Source organism: Montipora foliosa, chromosome 3, assembly GCF_036669935.1.
Source record: "Montipora foliosa isolate CH-2021 chromosome 3, ASM3666993v2, whole genome shotgun sequence".
Taxonomy (NCBI): domain Eukaryota; kingdom Metazoa; phylum Cnidaria; class Anthozoa; order Scleractinia; family Acroporidae; genus Montipora; species Montipora foliosa.
The window spans coordinates 10,603,978-10,617,714 of record NC_090871.1 but is presented as its reverse complement, the minus strand read 5'-3'; the positions used below and the strand labels follow the sequence as shown (position 1 = coordinate 10,617,714).

General features: G+C 38.4%; 1 protein-coding gene and 1 long non-coding RNA gene across 2 annotated transcripts in view; one reads left to right on the top strand and one right to left on the bottom strand.

Moving 5' to 3' along the window:
• Positions 1-1,681: 1,681 nt before the first annotated feature.
• On the bottom strand, positions 1,682-2,753 carry LOC137994483 (uncharacterized). The gene is made up of 2 exons (XR_011122137.1): positions 2,616-2,753; positions 1,682-2,549 (listed from the first exon to the last, which is right to left on the bottom strand). It is a non-coding gene; the product is annotated as an uncharacterized lncRNA (long non-coding RNA).
• A 96-nt stretch (positions 2,754-2,849) lies between these two features.
• LOC137996727 (WW domain-containing adapter protein with coiled-coil-like) overlaps positions 2,850-13,737 on the top strand; it is an 18,845-nt gene continuing 7,957 nt past the window's right edge. The window contains exons 1-6 of the mRNA XM_068842284.1: positions 2,850-3,021; positions 3,189-3,222; positions 3,392-3,566; positions 6,959-7,065; positions 10,653-10,756; positions 12,287-12,411. Of these exons, the coding sequence (XP_068698385.1) occupies positions 2,987-3,021; positions 3,189-3,222; positions 3,392-3,566; positions 6,959-7,065; positions 10,653-10,756; positions 12,287-12,411 (580 nt within the window). The 5' untranslated portion in view covers positions 2,850-2,986. The remainder of the gene's footprint in view (positions 3,022-3,188; positions 3,223-3,391; positions 3,567-6,958; positions 7,066-10,652; positions 10,757-12,286; positions 12,412-13,737) is intronic.

Genomic DNA, 13,737 nt, shown 5'->3' with positions numbered 1-13,737 from the left:
TAATTCCCAAACTGGAGGACAAAAGAATGGTTGTTCTCTCCCCTGAGAGAAACAAACCTTTCAAATGCAAAACAATGTTGTTTTTTTCTCCAGATTGGGAATTAACTGAAAGGGTTCTATGGTAGGCACCGTCCTTAATAGCAGTGTACCTTGACAGCAAAGTTATGCACAAAAAATCTTTCAATTTTGACCCATGCCATGATATTAAGCGGAAAATGAATTGTCTACTTATAACATTAGAGCTTACACACGCAACATTTTAGAGGGCAACTTGCTAAGTTCTGCTTTCTTGGCATAGTTTTAACCCATTGACTCCTGGGGGTTCCCCATTGACGAGTAAAATCGTCTGGCGTTAGACAGAGTAAAATACTAAGTATGGCCGGTTTAGGGGTGAATGGGTTATCCCTGTATTAGTAAGCACCACCCATAGGAGACCCGAGTTTCTCAAGATGTGCAGAACATATGTGCAATAACAATAGTACGCACCATCCTTTAAAGGTGTGGTGCCTTAGGCATATGCAAAATGATTTATCAATCAACCGTGGATGCAACCGAGCTCTGTGATAATTTGTGCAATAAAAGAAAGCCCCCTATGGAAATGTGTCTGTAATACGTCATAAAATGTTATCTGTCCTTCTTTTTTTAATCCCCAGTCCCTGTTTCTTGTGCTAGAAATATCTTTTAGAGCTTCTGTCTCTCTGTTGCTGTTTGTTGACCACCACCTTGGAAAATTAATCAGTTGTGCTTGAATTAATTCAAACAAAAGCAGAGTGTGCAGTGACGTCTTCATGTTTAAGCTGCTTACTACTTTAAACAGTTTCAATTGCATTTTATTGACAACACAGAAATGCATGCAAATTTCTCTAAAGGCCGGTGTCACAGCGTTTTGTGTTCCCCTGTGTTTTCTGTTCCCCCAAACACTGAGCACTAGTGCTGTGTGTTCCCCCTTCGCCATGACGATAAATATGATAGCAGAATATGAATACAGAAAGTATCCTAAACATGCTTAAAAAAGTAACCTTAGGCCAAACAAAAGTTTTTAGGCCTAAGGTTAGCTTTTATGTATGTTAAGGATACTTTCTGTATTCACATTCTGCTATCATATTTATCGTTATGGCGAATGGGCAACACACAGCACTAGTGCTCAGGGGAACAGATCACACGTGGGAAAACAAAACGCTGTGACACCAGTTTACACCATACGATTTGTCAGCCTGATTTATCGGCCCGATGGCATTGGAGCGCAAATCTTTCGTGTATTTTGACAGCCGATGAACGACCAATTCATGGAAATCTAAATAGGCTCGATTCGTTGCAGTGCAACAGATTTTTTGAAGTGAGGCCGACACTATGCGAGTGGGGTATGCGCAGTTACTTAAAACAATTAAAGCATTCAAAATGGCGGATACTAAAAGGACAACAGGAAGATCTTTTGAGGAAAAAGTTGCATGTTTTACACAATTTACATGGCACGATTTATCGGCCCGACAAAACCAGCCAACCAATCGTACCGTGTAAACCAGCCTTGACAAAAAAAATATTGGAACATTTCTCTCAACTTGACAAAACAGCCATGAAATTAATTTTACAAGCAGACCGTGTGATAGAGAATAATAGTTGTGCAGGTGCTGTTTACATGAGAAAGATCCTAGGAAGTTAGAGGAAATTGGGAAGATATCCATTTACAAGCATTTCTTTTATTATTCAAATGTTCCAGCCACCGAAACAAAAATAATTATTTGTCTCAAAAACATAAGGTCACCGATATTATTTGCTATAACATTTTGTGTCTGAGTGAATAGTGCTGTCTGATTCGCTAACTCAGGGGTGAAAAAAAATGGCTTCCCGTTTCACTTCAATCACTGAGGAACAAATTTTATCGATAAACTCGGCTGATCACTCAACTTATGCGACGTATTTATACTAAAAATTATTCACTTCAGTGTCGGTGAATTGAAAGTGGGTGGATATTCACTTCGCCGCGAAGCTCGTTATAAAATATCACCACTGTTCACCTCTACCTCGGCGAATAATTGTTAAGTGTTATAAAAAAAATTTCGGTTCAGTTTATGGTTCATAATCGTTGAGACAAGTTGCAGAACATCTGGCCGCCGCCATTCTTGTTTATAATTTTATCCTACTGCGCCAGGATATCTTCCCTGTGAAAGATCAGGCTAGAAGTGCATTATGACACGTACATCATGACACATAGCATCACTCAGAAAGCAAGATCTAGCACACCTCCTGACTGTAAACTGAAAACATAAGCCGCTACTATGATCATAATCCACCATACAAAAGGTCCTCTAGTACTTGCGTTAATTTTTTTACATCTAAAATGTCTAAAATTTTTACAAGAATATGAGCTCACGCTTACATAAATGTGGTCCGATTCATTCGTTCCGTTCGGTTTTGGTCCATCTACAAACGAGAGATCATTTTGTAATAATTTTAAAAATTTCGGCATAACACGTTACAGGTGGCGTAGTCCAAAACCATGAGAACAGGATGAAGATCAATGAAGATTACTTCGACAAACCACTTCCATACTGCAATAAAATGTGTTCTTGTTCGAGTTCTGTTTCACTTTGACGACAAAATTCGCTCCAAATTACCCTAATGTCTCTATCTTTCTCGGCCAAAAGCCCCTCTATCCTTTCCACTGGCTATTGCATTTCAATTATCGGAAATATATATCTGCTATTTTCACGCAAAAGCAACGAGCAAAAATTAAGCCGTTCTATTCAATTACTCGAGTGATCGGCCAAGTCTGGAGAAATAGAGCTCTCCGATTGGTCAATCACACAATAAACGTCGATTTGTTATCACATGACCTCAGCAGGCTTGCGAGACTCGGCAATGGCGACTTGAGATCAGTGTGGCGATATGAATGATATTCTTTTCGGCTTGTCGTGGCGATATTTTGGCAAAATTTCAGCTTTTTTAGGGAGCATACTCTCCCATATAAGCCACACTGGCAGTTTTGATGAGTAATAGGAAATATCCGCGGCTAACGGACGGGTCAGTTCGCGCTGAATTCATAATTATCGATTCATACGAGGCGGCCATGTTTTTCATTAATAAACTGGCTGATAGCCGCTGTGAAGTCGATCCCCAAACACAAGTTCTTCGGGCTCTTAGTTTCATTTCCATTCAGAAACTAACAATGACTCTTTTTCTTTTCTTAGGTATCATGACCGGAGTCAATATCATCCATACCAGGTGAGTATTTTAGGTTTATCGAGGAGCAAGTGAAGTTGATTTCAAACTTCATTTATTGAAGTTTGAGATTTTCTTCCACGTCAAAACACTTCCCGAAGCTTTTTCAGTGCGTGGAAAGCTCGATCAGTTGTTGAGAAGTGATAATTACACTCGTGTTTTGCATTTTCAGACAAGTTCCAAGTATTCCTCGAAAAGCCATCCGAACTGCAATTCTGAAAGCAATCGAGATAGAGACAGATCGCCCGTTGGTGCTTCAAATTCCCCATACTCCCGTCATACGAACTTTTCTCCTCGCTCGCACCGGTCAAAATCCTACAACCGATCCCGTGAAAGCGAAAAAAGAGGTAAGTATTAACCCTGAGGTGGACGAATCATTTCATGAAGTGCCAGCTTTCTTGTACAGCAGATTACAAGAAGCGAACCAACGTAAGAGGAATTAGCTTGGGACCGGTAAACAGCAGCTGCAAAATGCTAAACGTCTGCAAAATTCAAACTCAAAGCTAAAACAAGAAAACTGAAGCCCTGTGTTTGCTCCTAGACAGACATAACCCCACTTGTATTTCTTTAATCCCTGGGTAAAAGATTAAAGGCTAGATCCAGGTGTTTGAAAACCTGGCAACCCAACTTCCTAGTCTTTGGCAGCAACAAGGCAGTTTAGATGTGTTTATTATGGTATAAATCGTTGCACTTAAGTGGCAGTTTTTTCAGGTTACAGAACAAATTATTTTTAGTTTTAAAGTTGGCGTCCGGTTTGACTGGAGAACCTGACTGTTGTCATTGTCAAAATGAATTTTTATTCTGAGCTGTCAAAGAATCAGTCTGTAATTTCTTCGATTTAGGGGGAGGGGGGGGGGAGTAGAAAGGTAAGGACTTTATTGAAGTGTTCAGTCTTCTAGTGCTGGAGCACTCAATGGGGACACTGTAAAGTGAAGTCAACAAGTTGATTCAAATCAAATTAAGTGTTGGTTTTTGAGGAGAGGGGAAAACCAGAGTACCTAGAGAAAAACCTCTCAGAGCAGAGTACAGAATCAACAAACTCAACCCATATAATACTGAGTCTGGGAATTGAACCCGGGTCACATTGATGGGAACCGAGTGCTCTCGCCACTGTGCCATCCCTGAACCCAAGCTGACCTCTCTGAGTGAAGCAATGAGATATTGATGCTTTTCGTTGGCTGTCTGTACTTATTGAAATCACTACTTGGAGCTGTACCAAACAGGAAATAACAGGGCTAATCACTTCAGTGTAGACCTGACCTGACCTGACCATAAGGCTTCCTGGTTAAATTTCACTCTTTGACTCTTGAATAGGTCTCCATATGAAGGAATATCACATGTTTAAACCTGAAAGCCCTGTAAACATTTCTGGATGGCAATGTGTGGATAGTATTTTTTAGTCTAATTACGTAGGTGATTATTGAAAATTCTCTGCGCTTATTTGTTGCCGTTGAGGTGATTATTACACGAGAATCACTTAAGTGGTTTTTTCAAAATGGTCGCCAGCCCATTTGTCAAGGTGACAGACAAAGAAATAAACAATTAATAAGAATATTGTTTTAGTATAATTATTATATTATATTTCTTCACCTGAGTTTTTATTCACGGATATTCACCTTCCCTCTGGCGATAGATTGTTAAATGCTAAGAGCTATGTGCAAAATTCTGTGAGGTGCTTCTTTGTCTTTTGAAATTTTTCCTCAAATTTCTTGGGTTGAATGATGTGTAATTTCTGCAAAGAAGTGGTAATCTGCAAGTTAGCCAACAAAAGAAGTAATGACTTACATTGTTACTTTGCTATCAGAAAACATCTCACCATGACACACCAACTAGAAAAAAGCAAACCCATTGACCATCTTTTTGAAGTTCTAAAGAAATGTACCAGCAAATTTGACAACTTTATTTACCTGTACGAAATTGTATTCATCAAGACTGACTTCAGGCCTTCACTTAACACTCAGACTGACTCGATTTAAGCCAAACTTTTCACCTGACCCTTTTTTAACATTTCTAGGTAATTTCACCTTTGGGATTATACCTACAGCTGTATAGGGCCCCAAAAAAATTCCCATTGTTTTAATACCTTATATATTTCCATTCGTTATTCCGAATTTTGACGTGATGATGAGAAGTAGCATCAAATTGTGTTCAAGTTTTAAAGCTTACATTGAAACCGGTTGTTCATTGGCTTCAAATGAATTTGAAATGATGAATTTCTTCAAAGATTTCAGTGAGGAATCCAGTATTCGCAAAGAGAGATTTCGGTTGCGCTTAATGCTAAGAAATTGTGGTGGTAAGTTGATGTTCCAACTCCCTTACAGTCCTGAATTAAATTCTTGCGAGTTTTGTTTTAGGTCGTTAAAGGCGTATTTGAGAAAATGCAAATTGTTTTCAATTGACTTCATGGAATTTGCAGTAATGCAAGGTTTGAAAACAATCATGCCAGTGATAAATTGTGGATTTTTTAAATTTAAAAATTACTTTTTTCACAGCTCGCGAATCCTACCCAATCTAGAGTTATTATGCCTTTAATTTATATTGTAAGAAATAGAGTTCAATGTTGTTTTGAACGGTTACAAATACCTGACTCTGGGAAGGTAAACACCAGGCAGCAAGTTGAAATTTGAACATGCAACTTCCTTGGAGCAAACTGTCAATTAAAACACCAACATTGAGTCGCAATTGCAAAGTGGCGCGCAAAATGAACAACCTGTTTCACTGTAACAGATTTTTATAACATTCTAGTATTTAATTTTGCTTTGAGAAGTTATTCAAAATGTCTTTTACTATAATTTCATCCCAAACTTTCAAGGAAATAGAGGTGAGAAAGGAGCTGGTACATGTAAATGTAGTTTGACTGGCTTGACTTTTTGCCTTGTTACATTGGTTATTGCACAATGGGAGAACTTACAGATAAAAAAAATAACAATAAGGTGGATACTTTTTGATGTCATTAATAACCATGAATATATGCTGGCAGCCCTGTTAGCCCATTGTTCTCAAATGCTTTGTTACAATAATTATTATTTTACATCAACTACAATCAGAAACCCATATGGGTTTCTGCTACAATGGTACACCATGTGATGTATAAGTACAGGCTTTGAGATAAGTTCGTAAGGCAGGGTGTCGACAAAAAAATTCCAGTGGGTCAAATTTCCACAGCTCCCACCAAATTTACCATTATCTTGTCGGGCCATGAAGCTGACCTTGAAGGATTTTTGACCCAAGAGCCCCTCTTTCCTGAAACACTGTAAGTAACTTTCTCTTATTCACAGCTAAAGTGCCCCAATCAAAGTAAAATAGTCTGGCGTTAGCCTAATGCCAGACCATTTTGTGTGGGTAAAATCTTTAGTCTTGCTCGTTCTAGTCTCGCTCTCAGGAGGGGAAAGGTTAAAGGGGACATAGATATTGAGTGGACATGCAGTTGTGCACTTGGCGAACGGTTTATGATTCAAATTCCAAGCAGTTGTAGGGTCACTCAAGCTCATAAACTAGGGAAAAGTGGCCATAGTTTTGGAAACAGTTTAGTGCACATAAGCAAGGTAGATAGTGAAGATGTTTGGTGACCTGGGCGAGTCTCTTTGTTTAATTGTTCTTGTTCCAGTAGCCATTGTGTACGAGTTAAGTTTAGCGATCCAGTTGGGTCTGTCACAGAATTCATAGAATAAATCATTTTGATGCACCAGATCAATAATTATTGTTTTAATTTGAATTGTTGTTATCTCTTTAATAACAGGTTCCAGCAAGTCGCCAAGTGATTCACACAGGTATCATACCCTTGCTAACAGTAACTCACATGGCAGTGATCGGCACAGCAAACCCAATCATGTTAACAGTGATGAGGTAAGATAGTTTGGTGTGATTAAGATTCATGTATTGGAACTGCAGAATAGAGGGAAATTAGAACCCATGACCATGTAATTGCGCCGCACATGCTTTACTGACTAAGCTATCAAGCTTGGCTTTTTTCAGGCTTCCTTTGCAAATGCTTTAGTTGCTCAATGAACTGCAATGATCTTTCCAATTTTCATGGTTTGGGGTGTTTGAAAAAAATGGTCAGGTCATTCACATGAATGTGTTACTGTATAATTATGGCCTTCACTCTGTGAGTTTAATTAACCAGATATTGATCATCCAAAAAAGAAACAGGGATTAACTGGCTTAGTGCAGTTATGCAGAAAATTACTTGGCTAGCCATTGACCTATAAAGTAACATTCATAAAAAATTTACACTCCTTGGCCTCAGAATCACAGGAAGATGACAGACATTCAGCAATTGTGAGCAACATTGTGGTTATAGACTCTTTTGGCAAATAGTAGGTTGAGGAGGCAAGAGGGAGATATTTTCTCGTTGCTCTTTCTTATAACACTTATGGAGACAAAAACTGGGTTGCCTTTTTTGTCGTCATCCTGGACATTCAAGGAGATGTGGAACCCATCAGGAGAGATGAAGTAACCAACAATGTTAAAGTTGCCCAAAACCCTATACAGACGCTAAGTTTGCCAAACCAAAATGTCCTATACTGAGGGACAACAAACTGACAGATCAACTTGATTCCTGTGCAGTGGCTTTGATCATGAGCTCATTGGACAGACCAATGAGGTCCGGTCATTGTTCGATACTTACTTTTTTATGAATTTTCCCCTTGGGCAACCAGTTTTGTTTTTTGGGTTGCCCATAGTCTTTATTGGTTACCCACATTCTAAAGACCTGTGGCCCATTAAAACTCAAAGGAGGCTTGCAAAAATGTCAATTTTGTGTAACATCACAACATGTATGTAAAATGAGTTTGACAGACTAATGAGACTCCTGCTGTGTGTCCATGATATTCTAGTAGCCTTCACAGTTTTGCTTTGGCAAGCATATCCATTTTCCTTTTCTGTAAGAGATCTAGGGAGATTCCTCGAATCTCTCTCTGAGATTACAGCAACTGTAGGCTGGGTTTTTTGAATGCCATAATTTTATGTCCAATAGTATGTTCTTTAATCTTTTCAAAGCTGGTTGAAATTGTGGGACAAAAGATAGAATTTTCTTGTGCGCTTGTTCAATATCAAAGTATTGTGCGTATACTGGGTTCCGTTGTACCAAACATTCTTTTCATGTAGAGAAAGATATGTTCCTCCTTCCAATCTGTTTTGAGGTTTGTACCAATATATTTTTAACAGAAAAATAAATGACAGCAAAGAGATGTACATTTAACGTCATTATTTTTATCGTGTTTGTGGTGACTATGTCATATTACTAGTCACTTTCTTTGTTGCCAATCAAATCGTTCTGCAAAATATTAGTCAAACAAAAATTCAGATTGCCCAATCGGGCAAGTCTTGGAGTTATTTTACTTCTGCACGGATATATTTTGCCTGCCTCGGGCAATCAGGCAAGCGTTAGTGTCAAACACTGCCAGTTTCGGACACGTTTAAAAGAGCATCCAAAGGCGCTTTCTCTTGTAAAAGAGGGAAACTTTGTTCTGTCATTCACATGAATGTGTTACTGTATAATTATGACCTTCACTCTGTGAGTTTAATTAACCAGATATTGATCATCCAAAAAAGAAACAGGGATTAACTGGCTTAGTGCAGTTATGCAGAAAATTACTTGGCTAGCCATTGACCTATAAAGTAACATTCATAAAAAATTTACACTCCTTGGCCTCAGAATCACAGGAAGATGACAGACATTCAGCAATTGTGAGCAACATTGTGGTTATAGACTCTTTTGGCAAATAGTAGGTTGAGGAGGCAAGAGGGAGATATTTTCTCGTTGCTCTTTCTTATAACACTTATGGAGACAAAAACTGGGTTGCCTTTTTTGTCGTCATCCTGGACATTCAAGGAGATGTGGAACCCATCAGGAGAGATGAAGTAACCAACAATGTTAAAGTTGCCCAAAACCCTATACAGACGCTAAGTTTGCCAAACCAAAATGTCCTATACTGAGGGACAACAAACTGACAGATCAACTTGATTCCTGTGCAGTGGCTTTGATCATGAGCTCATTGGACAGACCAATGAGGTCCGGTCATTGTTCGATACTTACTTTTTTATGAATTTTCCCCTTGGGCAACCAGTTTTGTTTTTTGGGTTGCCCATAGTCTTTATTGGTTACCCACATTCTAAAGACCTGTGGCCCATTAAAACTCAAAGGAGGCTTGCAAAAATGTCAATTTTGTGTAACATCACAACATGTATGTAAAATGAGTTTGACAGACTAATGAGACTCCTGCTGTGTGTCCATGATATTCTAGTAGCCTTCACAGTTTTGCTTTGGCAAGCATATCCATTTTCCTTTTCTGTAAGAGATCTAGGGAGATTCCTCGAATCTCTCTCTGAGATTACAGCAACTGTAGGCTGGGTTTTTTGAATGCCATAATTTATGTACAATAGTATGTTCTTTAATCTTTTCAAAGCTGGTTGAAATTGTGGGACAAAAGATAGAATTTTCTTGTGCGCTTGTTCAATATCAAAGTATTGTGCGTATACTGGGTTCCGTTGTACCAAACATTCTTTTCATGTAGAGAAAGATATGTTCCTCCTTCCAATCTGTTTTGAGGTTTGTACCAATATATTTTTAACAGAAAAATAAATGACAGCAAAGAGATGTACATTTAACGTCATTATTTTTATCGTGTTTGTGGTGACTATGTCATATTACTAGTCACTTTCTTTGTTGCCAATCAAATCGTTCTGCAAAATATTAGTCAAACAAAAATTCAGATTGCCCAATCGGGCAAGTCTTGGAGTTATTTTACTTCTGCACGGATATATTTTGCCTGCCCCGGGCAATCAGGCAAGCGTTAGTGTCAAACACTGCCAGTTTCGGACACGTTTAAAAGAGCATCCAAAGGCGCTTTCTCTTGTAAAAGAGGGAAACTTTGTTCTGTCAAAATTGTGCGTGCCAAAATAAACATGTCATTGCTTTTTTTTTGCCATTTTTCAAGCGAGATTCAAAACGTCAAGGGGCTTTTAGATAAACAAAATGAGGTTGGAGTCGTTGCTAAACGAAAATATAACTGATTTATATTTGCTTTACAACAGTTCTTGAACTCCATTACGATGCATAACAGGAACACATTATGTAGGACCACATTCCTCTTCATCAGAAATTTTTGCATTCCTTTTGTGTTCCCATAGCGTTCCATTTCGTGTTCTATTAGGTGTTCCACGAACGCTTTCCCTGTTGGGTTACTTATTTCCAGGACTGTAAGCCCCAAGCACAGTTGAGATTTGAGGATTCGTCTTCACCCCAAGATGTACATGTAGCTGTCTTACACGTGACTCTGTACATGTATATGCAAACAACATATTGGTGTCCATATGGTGTCCAACAACTTTTGCAGCCTGTTTGTGCATAACGTCCTCTAGAAAAAATCCAAACCCTCCCAGATCTTGTGCCATCCTTCATAGTTTTAAGGTGATCCTCCTTTTTGCAGAGTTTTGCTTGGTCTCAACATACCAGTTCTTCTGGAAAAGTGTATTATTACAATTGCAAAACAGAGAAGTCCCAGTGGGAGAAACCCAAAGAGTGGGTTGAGCGGTGAGTTGAAAGTTGACTTTTTAACCCATTGACTCCTCAGGCACTTCCTAACGTCCCCAGTTGATAAATAAATTAGTCTGTCATTAGACAGAGTTGTCTGATTGGACCTCAGAGGCTTAGATCCAGGGAAAAGTGACATCATTGACTCACTAGCTTAAAATTTCAGACTGTAAATGCAGCTTATTACAATAATTCAAAACACTAGTTTAAAAGTTTAACAGCCCGAAAGTCCTGTGCAGCATATTAATTCAGCTGCATACACACGCATTGCATTCTTGCACGCATTTTGCGCGCGTGTAGGTGCTGCTATTCCTGTGGCCAGTACTGTAGCAAGTCTTTGACGTCATTTTCACCCTGATCCAGCTCTCTCAACATTTTTAAGTCAGTAACTGCAGACCATTAAATATAGGAAAATTCCATTTAAAATAAACACTGGCAGAGGTGTCTTCTTGAAAGCATGGCCTAAAACTTGGGTCACTTAATTTTTAGTTAACCTAGTTTTGAAATCCAAAGAAAAAGAATTGATTTTTTTGGTCATAGTAGCACTTAAAGAGTTCACAGAATAAGCAAAAGTGTTTCAAAGAGGGGTGAACCAGGACTGTTTTAAGCCAACTCCTGGGGGTTCGTCATTGACCAGTAAAAAAATTTGTCTGGCATTAGACAGAGTAAAACACTAAGTATGGCCAGTTTAGGGGTGAAAGGGTTAAAACAGAAAGTCACTTTGATGCAGCAAGAAGCGAAAGTAATTTTTAAATGTCGGAAATAAAACATGAAGCAGAAGCGAGTGTGTTACTGATCCAAATTTCACTTGGAAGCAGGCTTTACTGTTCACTGTTGACATACATTGTAGCCATTTTCTTTTGCTGAAACTAACAATAAAAAATCATAAACAGTGAGAAGACGATGAGCCCACTCATACTTACTAATTATCTTTCATGAAAATGCATTTTCATTCTGTGTGTTTTAAACTCGGATGCTTGTGCGCAATTTTCGTATGCTCATTTCAAATGCGTTTTTAGGGTGCTTACATGTATTTCTGGTCTGAGCTGTAGATCTGCCAGTCACAGATTGGAATAAGGGCCTTGTTGAAGCTTCTACAAAACCTTTGTTACTAGTTTCAACTACAGAGGCTTAACATTGTGAGTTGTGTCCACCCAAACTGAGGGAAACTCTGCCTTACATGTAGGTTTACTTACATTGACGCACACTGCAGTCAAGTATGTGTTGTATGCTGCTACATGTATGCCGTGGTTGTCTTGTAAAGCAAACAGTGGCGACCTTTTAGATTGGAGGACGAGGACGACTACAAGTCTGAGTTTTCCAATCTGAGCAAGCGTACTTCAAAAAATGTCAGCCTCCAAACTTTGAATTTTCATCATGAATGGCCATCAGGAGGGGGTTTGTCCAGGTCTGGATAGTTAGAAAGAAGCTGATACTCTGCGTGTTAAGTCTACATTCCTTCCCATGCCAGCTTCTTCAAACCTTTATCTCAGCCGAAAATTGCAATTCATTGAAAATTCCTTTAAACAGAGAACGAAGAGAGAAAGAGAGAAAGGAACGGGAAAAAAGAGATGTGGTTGGAACTAAAGATGGACGTGATGGCAGAGATCCTACCCTCAATAGAGAGCTACTGGCTTCCTCCAAATCAAGCAAATGTAAGTGTCTCTCTCTTTTTGTTTGGTACAGTATGCCCTGTGGTTATTAGGGGAGTGATACTGGATTAATATGTGAAGTTGAAGCCAATATCACTTAACAGTGCTGTAGCATGGGAACAGATGCCTGAACACTCCATTGGCTGGTTATCACTGGGATTAAAAACCACCAACAACTCAATTAATTCATTAGACACATGTACATGTACAGTTACCAGCTATTTCCGTATTGGTGAAATGTAAGTTGACAGTCCCACAAAATTATCGTATTCTGAAACATTTGAGGTTCCAGGCTCAAATCAACATTTAAGGTAATTGAGGCCTTCTTGGAATTTGTATTACAGTTGTAGTTAAATTGATTGTGGTTTTTTTAACTACTGTAACTTGACTGTGACAATGTTAAAACTGCTACATTGTATGTCCAGAACAACTTAGGCTGCAAGTGTTTCCTTCTTATTGAAGTGAAAGAAATGATTTGCAAAACAAATTTGCATCCCATTGGTTATTTAGCGCCTTTTTTTTTCCTTTTAAAAGAAAGCGCTTATGTTTTGTCATAGAAAGAAGTCTTTGTGTAAGAGAACGTCAATCTTGCATTGAATATTACATTATCATTAATTTTTGCATAATCAGATGCTCAACGAAGGAGACTTTCAAATTTAAAATTATTTAAACATTAACATGTAACTCCAGGGTCAAATTTAACTCTGTCGCACCCAGTTGATCATGCAAGTTAACCATTAGGGTGGCCTTTGTCATTAGCAACTCCCTGAAAAAGTGTTCTTTTTTAAAGAGGAAATCTCTATAGACCTATACATGTCTATACATATATACATGTTCTCCCTTCTGTGATTTATGGTATCTCTATCTGGGGAACTAACAACATGCACTGCTTTAAATCCCTGCAAGCACTACACTGTCATGCAGGAAGGTTAATTTTTAATTTTCCACGGCATACATGTACATCATCAGAAGTGGTTACAATGGAACTTAAAATATACAATGGACAATTGAAAAGTTATTGTATAAGTTACTTATACAATTACTGTACAGTATACTCAATCGATGATCTGTACAAGTCTCTTCAAACTATTTTACAACAATAGTTCACGATAATGTACCCTCAATGATGTCAGATTTACCTGTATGGCACAGTAGTCCATATAACTTAAAAGGACACAAAAAGGCAGTTGTTCCACGATTTTCCTCACATTTTCTGAAAAATATTTGTTATAGAGGCGCTGTGTTGTGGAACTTCTGAGATTATTTTAAAGACTCTTGAAGTTTCAAGCAAATTTATAGAAAGATGCAATCTGATCCCACATTTATGGA